We start from the raw sequence: 17,296 nt of genomic DNA, 5'->3' as shown, positions 1-17,296 counted from the left end.
AACATTTCACCCAACATCAGCAGAATATATATTCTTCTAAAGCATATATGGAATATTCTCCACAATAAGACCCCATGTTAGGCCATAATGTAAGTCTCAATAGATTTAACATGATTAAAACCATACAAAGTATCTTTCCTGACTACAAATAAATAAATAAATTAGAGATTAATAACAAAGAAATTGGGAAGATCACCATGTAAGGAAATTAAGCAATACAATCCTAAATAACCAATGGGTCAAAGAAGAAATCACAAAAGAAATAGAAAATACTCTAAGATGAATGAAACTGTAAATACAACATGCCAAAACATATGAGATGCAATTAAAGCACTGCTTAGAGGAAAATATATATCCATAAATACCTATATTAAAAAAGAAAGATATCAAATCAATAGCATAATGTCTATCTTCAAAAGCTAGAAAAAAAAAGATTAAACTAAAATCCAAAGCAAATACATGGATGGAAATAATAAAGAACAGATGAGAAATACATGAAATAGAGAAATAAAAAAACAATAGAGAAAATCAACAAAACCAAAAATTGGTTCCTCGAAAAGATCAATAAAATTGACAAACTTTTAGCTAGACTGGCTAAGGAAAAAAAAAAAAAGACCCAAATTTCTAAAATCAAATGATTTTAGAAAGAGGGGTCATCACATCTGACCTCATAGAAATAAAAAGTATAAGGGAATACTATGAACAATTGTACACCAACAAATTAGATAACGGACAAATTCCTATAAAGATACAAATTACCAAAATTGGCTAGGAAGAAATAGAAAACTGAACATACCTGGAACAAGGAACAAGACTGAATAAGTAATCAAACAACTTCTCACACAAAAAAGCTCAGGGCCAGATGGCTTCACTGGTGAATTCACCAAACATTTAAAGAAGAATTAATACCAATCATTCACAAACTCTTCCAAAAAATAGAAAAGGTGGGAATACCACCCATCTTATTATATAAAGCCAGTATTACCATGATACCAAAACCAAAGATCACAAGAAAACTACAGACCAATAACTCTTATGAATATAGATGGAAAATCCCCAACAAAATACTAGCAAACTGCATCTAGCAATATATAAAAAGGATCATATACCATTAACAAGTGGGATGTATCCCAAGAATGCAAGGTTTGTTTAACATCTCAAATTAATCAATGTAACACATCATATTAATAGAATAAAGAACAAAATCCACATGATCATCTCAACACATTCAGAAAAAGTATTTGACAAAATCCAACACTCTTCATGATAAAAACAGTCAACAAACTAGGCATGGAAGGGAACATCCTCAACCTGATAAGCGGCGTCTACAAAAAACACATAGCTAATATACATAATGCTGAAAGAGTGAATATGTCCCTCTTAAGATCAGGAAGAAGACAAGGGTATCTGCTCTCACCACTTCTGTTCAATATTGGTTTGGAGGTTCTAGCCAGGCAGTTAAGCAAGAAAAGAAAGTAAAAGGCATCCAGATTGGAAAGGAAGAAGTAAAACTATCCGCATTCACAGATATGATCTTGTATATAGAAAATCCCATAGATTCCACTAAAAACTATTAGAACTTTGTACAGCAACTATACTTCAATAAAAAAGAGAAATTTAAAAAACTATTAGAACTAATAAAGAAGTTCATTAAGATTGCACAACATACAAAAATCAACTGTATTTCTATACATTATAAATGAATAATCCAAAAATGTAATTAAGAAAACAATCCCAGTTCTCGCTCCCTCTAGTGATAACACCAGAATCACAACTAGCTGCTGAACAATCATCGACAGGAAGACACTGGAACTCACCAAAAAAGATACCCCACATCCAAAGACAACAGAGAAGCCACAGTGAGACAGTAGGAGGGGCACAATCACAGTAAAATCAAATCCTATAACTGCTGGGTGGGTGACTCACAGACTGGAGAACATTTATACCACAGAAGTCCACCCACTGGAGTGAAGGTTCCAAGTCCCACATCAAACTTCCCAACCTGGGCATCCGGCAATGGGAGCAGGTGTTCCTAGAGAATTACACTTTGAAGTCTAGTGGGATTTGATTACAAGACTTTGACAGGACTCGGGGAAACAGAAACTCTACTCTTGGACAGCACACACAAAGCAGTGTGTGCATCGGGACACAGGGGAAGGAGCAGTGACGCCACAGGAGACTGAACCAGACCTACCTGGCTAGTGTTGGAGGGTCGCCTGCAGAGGCGGAGCGTGGCTGTGTCTCACCGTGAGGACAATGACACTGGCAGCAGAAGTTCTGGGAAGTACTCCTTGGCGTGAGCCCTCCCAGAGTCTACCATTAGCTGCACCAAAGAGCCTGGGTAGGCTCCAGTGTTGGGGTGCCTCAGGCCAAACAACCAACAGGGAGGGAACCCAGCCCCACCCATCAGCAGTCAAGAGGATTAAAGTTTTACTGAGCTCTGCCCACCAGAGCAACAGTCAGCTCTACCCACCACCAGTCCCTCCCATCAGGAAGCTTGCACAAGCCTCTTAGATAGCCTCATCCACCAGAGGGCAGACAGCAGAAGCAAGAAGAACTACAGTCCTGCAGCCTGTGAAACAAAAACCACATTCACAGAAAGATGGACAAGATGAAAAGGCAGAGGGCTATGTACCAGATGAAGGAACAAGATAAAACCCCAGAAAAACAACTAAATGAAGTGGAGATAGGCAACCTTCCAGAAAAAGAATTCAGAATAATGATAGTGAAGATGATCCAGGACCTTGGAAAAAGAATGGAGGCAAAGATTGAGAAGATGCAAGAAATGTTTAACAAAGACCTAGAAGAATTCAAGAACAAACAAACAGAGATGAACAATACAATAACTGAAATGAAAACTACACTTGAAGGAATCAATAGCAGAATAACTGAGGCAGAAGAACGGATAAGTGACCTGGAAGACAGAATGGTGGAGTTCACTGCTGCAGAACAGACTAAAGAAAAAAGAACGAAAAGAAATGAAGACAGCCTAAGAGACCTCTGGGACAACAGTAAAGGCAACAACATTCACATTACAGGGGTCCCAGAAGGACAAGAGAGAGAGAAAGGACCACAGAAAATTGTTGAAGAGATTATAGTCGAAAACTTCCCTAACATGGGAAAGAAAATAGCCACCCAAGTCCAGGAAGCACAGCAAGTCCCATACAGGATAAACGCAAGGAGAAACACACTGAAACACATAGTAATAAAATTGGCAAAAATTAAAGACAAAGAAAAATGACTGAAAGCAGCAAGGGAAAAACAACAAATAACATACAAGGGAACTCCCATACGGTTAACAGCTGATTTCTCAGCAGAAACTCTACAAGCCAGAAGGGAGTGGCATGATATACTTAAAGTGATGAAAGGGAAGAACCTACAACCAAGATTACTCTACCTGGCAAGGACCTCATTCAGATTTGATGGAGAAATCAAAAGCTTTACAGACAAGCAAAAGCTAAGAGAATTCAGCACCACCAAACCAGCTCTACAACAAATGTTAAAGGAATTTCTCTAAGTGGGAAACACAAGAGAAGAAAAGGATCTACAAAAACAAACCCATAACAATTAAGAAAATGGTCATAGGAACATACATATCCATAATTACCTTAAACGAGAGTGGATTAAATGCTCCAACCAAAAGACACAGGCTTGCTGAATGGATACAAAAACAAGACCCATATATATGCTGTCTACAAGAGACCCACCTCAGACCTAGGGACACATGCAGACTGAAAGTGAGGGGATGGAAAAAGATATTCCATGCAAATGGAAATCAAAAGAAAGCTGGAGTAGCAATACTCATAACAGATAAAATAGACTTTAACATAAAGAATGTTACAAGAGACAAGGAAGGACACTACATCATGATAAAGGGATCAATCCAAGAAGAAGATATAACAATTATAAATATATATGCACCCAACATAGGAGCACCTCAATACATAAGGCAAATGCTAACAGCTGTAAAAGAGGAAATCGGGGCTTCCCTGGTGGCGCAGTGGTTGAGAGTCCGCCTGCCGAAGCAGGGGACACAGGTTCGTGCCCCGGTCCGGGAAGATCCCACATGCCGCAGAGCGGCTGGGCCCGTGAGCCATGGCCACTGAGCCTGCGCGTCCGGAGCCTGTGCTCCGCAACGGGAGAGGCCACAACAGTGAGAGGCCCGCGTACCGCAAAAAAAAAAAAAAAAAAAAAAGAGGAAATCGACAGTAACACAATAATAGTGGGGGACTTTAACACCTCACTTACACCAATGGACAGATCATCCAAACAGAAAATAAATAAGGAAACACAAGCTCTAAATGACACCATAGGCCAGATAGATTTAACTGATATTTATTTAAAGGACATTCCATCCAAAAACAGCAGATAACACTTTCTTCTCCAGTGCACACGGAACATTCTCCAGGATAGATCACACCTCGGGTCACAAATCAAGCCTCAGTAAATTGAAGAAAATTGAAATCATATCAAGCATCTTTTCTGGCCACAATGCTACGAGATTAGAAATCAATTACAGGGAAAAAAAGTAAAAAACACAAACACATGGAGGCTAAAATATACGTTACTAAATAACCAAGAGATCACTGAAGAAATCAGACAGGAAGTCAAAAAATACCTAGAGACAAATGACAATGAAAACATGAAAATGCAAAACCTATGGGATGCAGCAAAAGCAGTGCTAAGAGGGAAGTTTATAGATATACAAGCCTACCTCAAGAAACAAGAAAAATCTCAAAACAATCTAACCTTACACCTAAAGGAACTAGAGAAAGAAGAACAAACAAAACACAAAGTTAGCAGAAGGAAAGAAATCATAAAGATCAGACCAGAAATAAATGAAATAGAAACAAAGAAAACAATAGCAAAGATCATTATAACTAAAAGCTGGTTCTTTGAGAAGATAAGCAAAATAGATAAACCATTAGCCAGACTCATCAAGAAAAGGAGGGAGAAAACTCAAATCAATAAAATTACAAATGAAAAAGGAGAAGTTACAACAGATACCACAGAAATACAAAGCACCCTAAGAGACTACTACGAGCAACTCTATGCCAATAAAATGGACAACCTGGAAGAAATGGACAAATTCTTAGAAAGGTATAACCTTCCAAGACTGAACCAGGAAGATATACAAAATATGAACAGACCAATCACAAGTAACGAAACTGAAACTGTGATTAAAAATCTTCCAAAAAACAAAAGTCCAGGCCCAGATGGCTGCACAGGTAAATCCTATCAAACATTTAGAGGAGCGCTAACACCCATCCTTCTCAAACTCATCCAAAACTGCAGAGGAAGGAACACTCCCAAACTCATTCTATGAGGCCACCATCACCCTGATACCAAAACCAGATAAAGATACGACAAAAAAAGAAAATTACAGACCAATATCACTGATGAATATAGATGCAAAAATCCTCAACAAAATACTAGCAAACAGAATCCAACAACACATTAAAAGGATCATACACCATGATCAAGTGGGATTTATCCCAGGGATGCAAGGATTCTTCAATATATGCAAATCAATCAAAGTGATATACCATATTAACAAACTCAAAAATAAAAACCATATGATCATCTCAATAGATGCAGAAAAAGCTATTGACAAAATTCAACACCCATTTATGATAAAAACTCTCCAGAAAGTGGGCATAGAGGGAACCTGCCTCAACATAATAGAGGCCATGTACGACAAACCCACAGCAAACATCATTCTCAATGGTGAAAAACTGAAAGCATTTCCTCTAAGATCAGGAACAAGACAAGGATGTCCACTCTCACCACTATTATTCAACGTAGTTTTGGAAGTCCTAGCACGGCAATCAGAGAAGAAAAAGAAATAAAAGGAATACAAATTGGAAAAGAAGAAGTAAAACTGTCACTGTCTGCAGATGACATGATACTATACATAGAGAATCCTAAAAATGCCACCAGAAAACTACTAGAGCTAATCAATGCATTTGGTAAAGTTGCAGGATACAAAATGAATGCACAGAAATCTCTGGCATTCCTATACAGTAATGATGAAAAATCTGAAAGAGAAATTCAGGAAACACTCTCATTTACCACTGCAACAAAAAGAATAAAATACCGAGGAATAAACCTACCTAGGGAGACAAAGACCTGTATGCAGAAAACTATAAGACACTGATGAAAGAAATTAAAGATGGTACCAACAGATGGAGAGATATACCATGTTCTTATATTGGAAGAATCAATATTGTGAAAATGACTATAATACCCAGAGCAATCTACAGATTCAATGCAATCCCTATCAAATTACCAATGGCATTTTTTACAGAACTAGCACAAAAAACCTTAAAATTTGTACAGAGACACAAAAGACCCCGAATAGCCAAAGCAGTCTTGAGGGAAAAAAACGTAGCTGGAGGAATCAGACTCCCTGACTTCAGACTATACTACAAAGCTACAGTAATCAAGACAATATTGTACTGGCACAAAAACAGAAACATAGGTTAATGGAGCAAGATAGAAAGCCCGGAGATAAACCCACGCACCTATGGTCAACTAATCTTTGACAAAGGAGGCAAGGATATACAATGGAGAAAAGACAGTCTCTTCAATAAGTGGTGCTGGGAAAACTGGACAGCTATATGTAAAAGAATGAAATTAGAACAATGGCTAACACCAAACACAAAAATAAACTCAAAATGAATTCAAGACCTAAATGTAAGACTGGACACTGTAAAACTCTTAGAGGAAAACATAGGAAGAACACTCTTTGACATAAATCACAGCAAGATGTTTTTTGATCCACCTCCTAGAGTAATGGAAATAAAAACAAAAATAAACAAATGGGACCTAATGAAACTTAAAAGCTTTTGCACAGCAAAGGAAACCATAAACAAGACGAAAAGACAACCCTCAGGCTGAGAGAAAATATTTGCAAACAAATCAACGGACAAAGGATTAATCTCCAAAATATATAAACAGCTCATGCAGCTCAAAATTAAAGAAACAAACAACCCAATCCAAAAATGGGCAGAAGACCTAAATAGACATTTCTCCAAAGAAGACACACAGATGGCCAAGAAGCACATGAAAAGCTGCTCAACATCACTAATTATTAGAGAAATGCAAATTGAAACTAAAATGAGGTATCACCTCACACCAGTGAGAATGGGCATCATCAGAAAATCTACAAACAAATGCTGGAGAGGGTGTGGAGAAAAGGGAGCCCTCTTGCACTGTTCGTGGGAATGTAAACTGATACAGCCACTATGGAGAACAGTATGGAGGTTCTTTAAAAAACTAAAAATAGAATTACCATATGATCCAGCAATCCCACTACTGGGCATATACCCAAAGAAAACCATAATTCAGAAAGAGACATGCGGGCTTCCCTGGTGGCGCAGTGGTTAAGAATCCACCTGCCAATGCAGGGGACATGGGTTCGAGCCCTGGTCTGGGAAGATCCCACATGCCGCGGAGCAACTAAGCCCGTGCGCCACAACTGCTGAGCCTGTGCTCTAGAGCCTGTGAGCCACAACTACTGAGCCCATGTGCTACAACTACTGAAGCCTGTGTGCCTGGAACCCATGCCCCACAGCAAGAGAAGTCACTGCAGTGAGAAGCCCACGCACCACAATGAAGAGTAGCCCCCGCTCCCCTCAACTAGAGAAAGCCCGCACGCAGCAATGAAGACCCAACACAGCCAAAAAAAAGAATAAATAAAATAAATTAAAAAAAAAAAAAGACACATGCACCCCAATGTCCACTGCAGCACTATTTACAATAGCCAGGTCATGGAAGCAACCTAAATGCCCATCAACAGACAAATGGATAAAGAAGATGTGGTACATATATACAATGGAATATTACTCAGTCATAAAAAGGAACGAAATTGAGTCATTTGTTGAGACGTAGATGGATGTAGAGACTGTCATACAGAGTGAAGTAAAAAGGAACGAAATTGAGTCATTTGTTGAGACGTAGATGGATGTAGAGACTGTCATACAGAGTGAAGTAAGTCAGAAAGAGAAAAACAAATATCGTATATTAATGCATGTACGTGGAACCTAGAAAAATGGTACAGATGAACTGGTTTGCAGGGCAGAAGTTGAGACACATATGTAGAGAACAAACGTATGGACACCAAGGGCAGAAAGCCGCTGGCGGGTGGGGATGGTGGTGTGATGAATTGGGCGATTGGGAGTGACATGTATACACTGATGTGTATAAAATTGATGACTAACAAGAACCTGCTGTATAAAAAAATAAATTTAATTTAATTTAAAAATTAAAAAAAAAACAATCCCACTTACTACAGCACCAAAAAGAATAAAACACTTAGAAATGAATTTAACAAAGGAAGTCCAAGACTTGCACACTGAAAAGCACAAAATATTTTTCAAGGAAATTAAAGAAGATCAAAATAAATAGAACAATATGGACTGGAATATTTAATATTGTTAAAATGGCAATAGCCCGAAATTGATATTACATATTCAAAATAATCCCTATCAAAATCCCAGTGGGCATTTTTGCATAAGTTGACAAGCTGATTCTAAAATCACATGGAAAACAATCTTAAAAGAGAAGACTCAAATTCAACTCACCTTTCCCAATTTCAAAGTTACCAAAAAGCTACAGTAATCAAGACAGGGTGTTACTCACATTACGATAGTCATATAGGTCAATGGAGTACAACTTAAAGTTCAGAAATAAACCCATACCTTTATGGTCAATTGATTTTTGACAACTGTGCCAAGACAGTCAAATAGAGGAAGGATAGTCTTTCCCACTGATGTTGCTGGGAAAATTGAATATCCACATTTTAAAAAATAAGGTTGGACCCTTACCTCATACTATACATAAAAATTAACTCAAAATGGATCAGATATCCAAATATAAGAACTTAATCTATAAAAATAATCTATAAGATTCTCAGAAGAAAACATAAGAATAAAGCCTCGTGACTTTGACTTAGGCAGTTGGTTCTTAGATACCTCATCACAAGCAGAAAAGAGAAAACAGATATACTGGATTTCATCAAAATTAAAAACTTTTGTGCTGCAAATAATAACATCAAGAAAGTGAAAAGACATCCCATAGAATGGAAGAGACTATTTGCAAATCATATATCTAATAAGTGACATGAATATAGGATATATGAATAACTCTTACAATGCAATAATAAAAAGAGTAGTAACTCAATTAAAAATGGAAAAAGGATCTGAAAGAGACATTTCACTAAAGAAGATATACAAATGCCCAAAAAGAACATGAAAAGATCCTCAAAGTCATTGGTCATGAGGGAAATGTAAATCAAAACCAAGAGTTCTTACCTCACATCCACTAAGATGGCTATAATCAAAAAGACAGATCATAACAAGGGTTGTCAAGGATGTGGAGAAATTGGAATCTCCATACATTGCTGGTGGGAATGTAAAATTGTGCATCCCCTTGGGAAGAAAGCTTGCAAGTTCCTCAAAATGTTAAACATAACCATTACTATATAAGCCAGCAATTCCACTTTCATGTATATACTCAAGAGAAATGAAAACAAATGTATACACAAAACCCTGTCCACCAACGTTCAAAACAACATTATTCATAGTAGCCAAAAAGTGGAAACAACCCACATTTCTATTAGCTGATAAATGGACAAAGAAAATGAGGTCTATTGATACAATGGAATGTTATTCAGCCATTAAAAGGACTGAAGTACTGATACATGTTACAACATGAATGAACCTCAAAAGCACTGTGCTAAGAAAAAGAAGCTAGTCACAAAAGACCACATATTGTGTAATCCTATTTACATGACATTTCCAGAATAGGCAAATCTATAGGGACAGAAAGTAGATCAGTGGTTAACTAGAGTTGTGATGGGGGGGAGGTGGCCAGGGATGGGGAGGCGATAATGATGAGTGACTACTAATGGATACAAGTTTTCTTTTTAGGATTGAACAAATGTTCAAAAATTAGTTTACGGTGATGTTACACAACTCTGTAAATATACCAAATATCATTGAATTGTATACTTTAATTTGGTGAACTTTCAACAAAGCTGTTAAAATAAATTACAAATATATATGTAATATATATATGTGTGTGTGTGTGTGTGTGTGTATAAAATTTATGTGGAGACATTTTTCTACTGAAGGGGAAAATCCAAAAGTTATAATGAAATTATAAAATGTGATTTCATAGAATAAAGCAAAATCAAGACACCAACAAAATATATGCATCATGCCCATAAAAATCCTCCATCCCTCCTATGCAAACAATTCCTAAAAATTTATCAGAAAATGACAAACAGCCCAATATAAAATAGGGGAATACTATAAACAGGAAATTCAAAGAAAAGAAAATGCAATGTTCAAAAATATAACTCAGCTGTCTAAAATATGCTAATTAAAACAATGAGATTTGTCATTTTTATCCATCAGCTTGGCAAAAATTAAGAAGAGTAATAACTTATGAGACTAATGAGGATGTGGAGAAATTAATATGTTGTTTTCCAGATTGTTAATTGTTACAACTCTTTTGGAGTATCTAGCAAAATTTTAAACATTATAAATTGTATATTTTGAAATCTTATGTAAAAAAAAAAGCACTAAAAACTTATGGATATGTGTATACATATATGTACACACAGACAGACAGACACCCACACACACACACAAACACACACACACACACACACACACACAGAGGAATGTTTGTTATAGTATTGCTTTTAAGTACAAAACCCTAGAACCAATCTGGATGGCCATCAGTTGAATACGATTTAGCTATCCATAATTGTTATGGTATACATATACTACAGAATATTATGCATCTATCAAAAAGAATGAGTTAGGTCTATATATATGAACTTGGAGTAATGTTCACGATATAATCTTTAGGGAAAGACTCAGTTGCAGAATAGACCGTGCAGTGTGATTCTATCTTTGTTTAAAAAAAAAAAGTATGTATGTTGTTTACTGCCTTTCTCCTCCCACAGGGATATGCTTTGATGAGGGAAAAGACTTTTGCCTATTTTGTTTATTTCAATATCATCTGTGCCTAGAACAGTGTCTGACACATAGTAGGTGCTCAACATTTTTCAAATTCAATGAATGAGTAATTGCTTGTCTATTTTTGTAGGAGCAAGGAGAAGAGGGTGGAAGGATCCTCTCTAGGCTATTAATTTCAGTTGCCTCTGGGGAAAAGAATTACTGAGAAGTAGTGGGAGGGAAGATCATTAACATTTTCTTTATACATCTTTGTTTTGTCTCACTTGTTAACAATAAACATATTCATTCTATAATATAAAAAATATTAAAAAGATAATGTCAAAGGGAGGAATGGGAGATAAGCTATGAATGCCATCACACAGAGACACATACTCAACTCAGTCATATACACTTCTGGGGGCAGAGAAGGCTGGAGGTTACAGGAGTGGGTGGGTGCAGAGACTTTCTTTTCCTTATGTTCAATTAGGGACTGTTTGTGGATGCTGATGGCTTTATCCATCTAAAGAGATGTATACATTGAAAATTGCTGCTCTTGGTTTCAGATATGAGCGCATTCACCACTCGGCTTCTGGAATTACTTCCATTTTGTTTATACCAATGAGTAACGAGTAAGTCATTTTCTTCACTCCCATGGCTGCTCTTAGTCACTCTGGACTGGTTCTACTTGGTCACTAGTACCAGAGCTCAAAAATCTCCTTAGAGTATACATACCTTTGGTAAAGAGGCCTGAAGCATGTTGCCCTAGTTACTTGGTACTGGAAAAATCGGGGGGGCGAACCAGAACTCACTCTGATGTAAGCTCCTCGATTGCTACCTTCTTCATAATAATTAGATGCAGAAAATACAGTAATAACCTGGTTAAAGAGAGTGTGAGGTTCACATAGAGTTAGTTCTCAAAAGGTCCTTCAATAAAGTCAGAAACAGCTCAATTCTTAAAAAGCAAAAATCAAAGTTCAAAATCCATATAAATCATCCAAGTCTGATGGGATTTCCTGTGATTCCATTGAAGAGAAACAAGGCTTTGAAATCACTGTCTCCAGGAGTACTAACTTCTAGCCACTCATCCCCACAGTGCATGGCCTTGCAATCTTGTGTACAATTTCAGTTCCGTATCTTAAAATCCTCCTTAATGCTCAGTTCTGTAAATTCTAATTTTCCAAGGGGGTAAAGCCTTTATTTTCTTTCCTTGTGCTATTTGAGCATTCAAAATAAAACTTGTCTAGTATCACAGTCCTTTTCTTTTGTCTGTAGCTGACTGATTTAGGGGGTTCAGGGCCCCCCACAAAACCAGTGCTTTAAGGTCAGAGAAATAGTGGCTAGATAAGGGATCATGGCCACTCTGTTGGGAAGGAACCAGCCTTGGGGGCGTGCGGGAGGATGGGGAGCCTTGGGAGGGTAATACTCGTCAGTGACAGGAAAGCTGGTTTAGGCCCAGTCCTGCCCTAATGGGCAGGTCACTTCAGACAAGCCACTGCTACTTTCTCCCCGTTTTCTTATTACAAAGAAATCCTAAATAATACTTGCCTTACCATCTCGCAATGTCAGTATGAGCCTCCAATGAACTAAAAGAGTTTGGAAAAGTAAAAGTGTTGAAACAGAAGGAAAGGCCATGCAATTTGGTATTCCTTTTTAATTATTGCTGTTCACTATGAGAAAAGGGGGCATCCCAGGACAACCTGGGACCAGAAACCAGCTCCTCAGGCCTCGCCTCTCTAGCCTATCAGACACCACTGAAGAAGCACAACGCATTCCATTTTAGTGGCTGCAGCGAAACTGCCCACAGAGAGGGACTTGCTAGAGCTCACCTACTCAGTGAATAGAAGAGAAGTATGTTTTGTGGTTCTGCTCTGCACAGGGAAAGTGCAAAAGGTGAAAGAGAGCAAACTGGATTCACTGCTGCCTTTCTGTGCTCAGTGAGGATAAGTACATTCTTAACCTCACTACTGGAGAATTGCCTTGCGATTAGCACAGAACAAATCCTTTCTGTGTGTGTACTTAGTGCCATGTGTCAGAGTTTCTATCTCTGGGATTAGGGAAGATCGGAGAAATAAACCAAATATCTCTTAGGGTGAGGGACAGTGATCTACCAAAGCATGCAGTTCTGCCTAGGGAAGACATTTTCCCGTGGGCTTCGAGGTCAGACACATGCTGTGAAGAAAGACTAGGCTTGGGGGAAGGATGTCTGTGATGATGTCACCAACACTGTTAGCTTACCTTCCCATCATGGCAAATTTCATACCCTTCGGGCTTACATTCATGAGACCTAATGAGCATCTTCAACTGGTATTTATTAAGAATCTTGGAGGTAATGTCTGGTCCAAAATAGCAGCCCCCTCCTCGACCTGTATTTGGGTAACAGCCTCTTTTGCCTCTCGGATCACTCCACAGAATGTCGATAACCTTGGAACAACAAATCAGATTAGGCTGCCACTTACAAGTGAGAGTTTATCTTTCTAGATTCCAACTTCTTTTCCAGAAATATTATCACAAGTTATCCCAAAGTCTCACTATTTCTCATTCCTCCTTCAAAACTGTTTCACACTCATCTCCTCCATGAATCTTTTCCAGAATAATGTGAATGCCCATAGCCACCACAATCCCTTCCTACCCATCCCCAATAACCAATGTAGCAATACTTAGTAACCATGAAGGATCAGCCCTTGGGCTTTTTCTTTTTCTTTTTTTTTTTTTAATTCCATCGCAATTGCTTCACAATTGCTTAACCTACAGGGTCTTTTCTCTTAAAAAGAACTTCACTGCCATGTTCAAAGGAGAAAGTAGCTCCCCACAGTGAACATACAGGCACTTGGTGTTTTTAATATGTTCAAAGAGATAAGGTAAGTCTCCCAGCTATGGTTTTGGCCCTGGTTTTTGTCCTGTCGAGTACATAGCATGATAAAGCCTTTTCCCCATCACAAATATAGGCAACTGTTCGTCCAAGAATATCTTGTAAAGCATCGCCTTCACTTTTTGCCCCCCTTGATAAGCACATTCTCAGCTTCAGCAGTACACTTAGCCATTGACTGGTTTTCCACAAGTATGTTATTAGCATAACACTTCCTTGTGGGGATGAAAGAGGCAAGTGCAGGCTGCATGATGCGCACGACTGAAGACCCACGTTTCTAATAATTTTTTCATAAAAAATTGGGGTCTCCCTGTTTGTAGCTCTGATCTACATATAATGTTTCTTTCTTCAAACATCTCCTATGGGAGCTTCAGCAGTAGTGTGGAAAACTAGCTTTGTAGCTAAAGCTATGCAACCTTGAGAAAAGTCTTTGGGTCTTACTTCCTTTAAAATCAGAGGTTTGGGCCAGATGACTTGTGAAGTATCTCAAAGTTCTAACAGACTTTATTTTCTAATTTTTCACAGTCTAATAGACTGCATTTTCCACATGTTTCTTTGAAGGGCATGAAGAAGCATGTATTTTAAGTTGTGCAGTTATTCTAGTGGGTCCAAATCAGATCTTAAAAAGACCAGAAATGGTTGTCCCACTAAACCTGACTGTACACCCATTTGTAGGTCGGGTATTGAAGGGGAGCCAGAAATAAGTGAGGGGAAAGACAGTGAGGTGGAGAGAACAGAATACAATACAATGGAACCCATTTACTTTGCTGGTGATTATGATGAAAATAACACTTGCATTTGAAACTGAGCCATATCTGAATCTTACACCATGAATTCATGTCTGGGAGACATGATCTGACCTTTAGTATAATGAAGGAGAAAACATGGAACACAAGGAGGCATATTTTATAAGGAGGGGATTAACTTTTAAATTCCTACATGAGATGCAAGTCATTTACAGCCAAAATTACCCCAGGAAAACCTTCTAAATTACTCTTAAATCATAGTATACATGATTTTGTATATAAAACCCTATACAGACATATGGATGTGTGAATATTTTATGTATGTGATATGTAGAACATATGATAAATTATATGAAGCTAAAATTTTATACTTTTTTCTCCTTTTTGCCATATGTATATAGTTGAAATTTACATAAGTTAAACGTACATATGATGGGACCCTGTTAAACTAGAATAAGCACTGGCCATGGAGTTAGCTCTTCAAGTGTCACCTATGTCACCATGGAACCTATTGGGGCCTTAGCTGACTCCTCAGTGAAATGAGGAAGATATAGCTAACATTCATTTTTCTTTGGTTCAAGGTCATAAGGGGTCATAAGGGGTATCAATTTTATAGAAGGGAGCTTCTTCAGAACCATCCATTCAATGAGTTCTGCATTTCTTTTCTCTGTCCAGAATTCATTCATTCATAAACTTTACAGAGACTGTGACTACAATATAGATTTAATTCTGAGGCTCACAAGCAAAAAATGCTATAAAAGTCACTTTGTTGGTGAAACAAATTCCTCAGCAGAGACAATCTCTTTCCTCTCAACAACATCCTCTCCACTGAAATGCAAGGGCCTTTGGGAGTGCATGAAAGAATAAGTATTTACAACATCCCTTCCTGAAAATTTTCAAACCAAAGATTGGAAAGGTTTTTACTGAATGACAACTTTTGTATGACCCGGTCAACAAAAATCTATTTGTGTCTCAGCCTTGACACCTCCTAAATCCTGCAAGTGTCCCATGCTTGCCTACAGTTTTAAGTAATCCAGTTTTCAAAAGTATGCTTTTGGGGAGAGATAATAGCTCTGAAAGATGTATCTAAACGCTTCTCTTCTAAGACACTAACACTGTAGATTCACTTTTGTATTTTCCCTTAGTTATGTGTCCTCCTTCCAGCTTTTGAATATGTCGTCTTAAAAGCTGTGCTCAGTCCAAACTTTCCAGCCAAGTACCTAGATGGCTTTAGATACCTACTCCTTGCCTACTCATCGCCTCATTGGATGAGGGGAGACTAGAGTAGTTCATTACTTTCTTGAGATCTCCCATCACACTTTTTTTTTTTTTTTTTGCGGTACACAGGCCTCTCACTGTTGTGGCCTTTCCCGTTGCGGAGCACAGGCTCCGGACGCGCAGGCTCAGTGGCCATGGCTCACGGGCCCAGCCGCTCTGCGGCATGTGGGATCTTCCCAGACCGGGGCACGAACCCGCGTGCCCTGAATCGGCAGGTGGACTCTCAACTACTGCGCCAACAGGGAAGCCGTCTCCTATCACTCTTAAATCATCTTTCCCTTCAGAAAAAGAGCATGGGCATTAAAGTCAGACCTGGGATCAAATCCTGCTCTATCATTCAGTGACTACAAAAAAGCCATTTCACTCTTGGGAGCCTTCTCAATGAAGCTGACTACCCTATTTAAAATTGCACCTCTGTCCCCTACCTCCAGTTCTCTGTTTCCCCTAACCTTGTTCTAGTTTTAATTTTTTCCATAGAACGTCTCACTTAACATAGTTACTTGGTATTGCTATATAATTATATATGTAATATTATATAAATAACTTCATATATACATATTATTTAGCTCCTCCCCCTAAAACATAAACTCCATGAGGGAATATATCTTAGGTCACTTACTTTCTCAAAAGCTTAGAACAGTGCCTGACACATAGTAGATACTCAATAAATTTTACTTGTTAAGTGGATTAAGAGAAGGGAGTCACTCAGGACATAAATAATTAAAATTATTTTTTAAACCTTTCTGGTCTCTTTGCTGTTTCAAGTCTGTCCTGAAAGAAGAGGTCACGCTCGTCTCTATACGATGACTCAGCTATGAATACATACATCCCCCACATCTCAGGGAATATAAGATAAAATTTAAATTACAGCACTCTGCCAAGAATCATGCACTTCCATGAGTATGGAACAAATAGCCTACGATCTTTACTGCAACACAGCTCACAGATATTAAGAAATAAAGTAATTGTGAAATCTGTTTTTATCTGGAAATTTCAACTCTAGCTAACTAAAGTGTGCATGTCCATGACATACCAGGAAATGAGGAAAGAAAATTAAAGGTACAACTGAAATTATTAAAATATTGGGAATGAGATTCTGGTCAATTTTACCCTGTGTCAGCTCCAGTCATGTACACTGAGTCTGTAAGATGCCTCATCTACATTGTTAGGGTGAGGGGAGGTTCTATTACAGAATAATGACCACCAGTTTCCTCCCTCCCACTTCTTAAGGCTCCATCTCTCTACAATTCTAACTCATCCAAGCTTCCAGACTCCCTGATTTTCTTCTTGTGCAACTCCAATCTTTTTGGCATCATCCTTTTTATTCACTATAACCTTTGGTCTTTGGAATTTGGATATCAAAATTTAAGGAGGCATCTTTTCCTACTTGCTGTAGGATGCCTCTTATACTTCTTTGATTTCTAAATACTTTGAAT

General features: G+C 38.0%; 1 protein-coding gene across 1 annotated transcript in view; it reads right to left on the bottom strand.

Moving 5' to 3' along the window:
* The window catches only part of PPEF1 (protein phosphatase with EF-hand domain 1), a 148,700-nt gene that overhangs the window by 12,043 nt on the left and 119,361 nt on the right, over nt 1–17,296 (bottom strand). Inside the window, exons 13-14 of the mRNA XM_065900121.1 lie at nt 13,206–13,391; nt 11,703–11,845 (exon numbers count right to left, since the gene is read on the bottom strand). Coding sequence (XP_065756193.1) covers nt 11,703–11,845; nt 13,206–13,391 — 329 coding nt within the window. The remainder of the gene's footprint in view (nt 1–11,702; nt 11,846–13,205; nt 13,392–17,296) is intronic.

This window comes from Phocoena phocoena, chromosome X (assembly GCF_963924675.1).
Source record: "Phocoena phocoena chromosome X, mPhoPho1.1, whole genome shotgun sequence".
In the NCBI taxonomy this organism is placed as follows: domain Eukaryota; kingdom Metazoa; phylum Chordata; class Mammalia; order Artiodactyla; family Phocoenidae; genus Phocoena; species Phocoena phocoena.
Note: the sequence above shows the minus strand (reverse complement) of the source record. Positions and strands in the feature narration are given on the sequence as shown.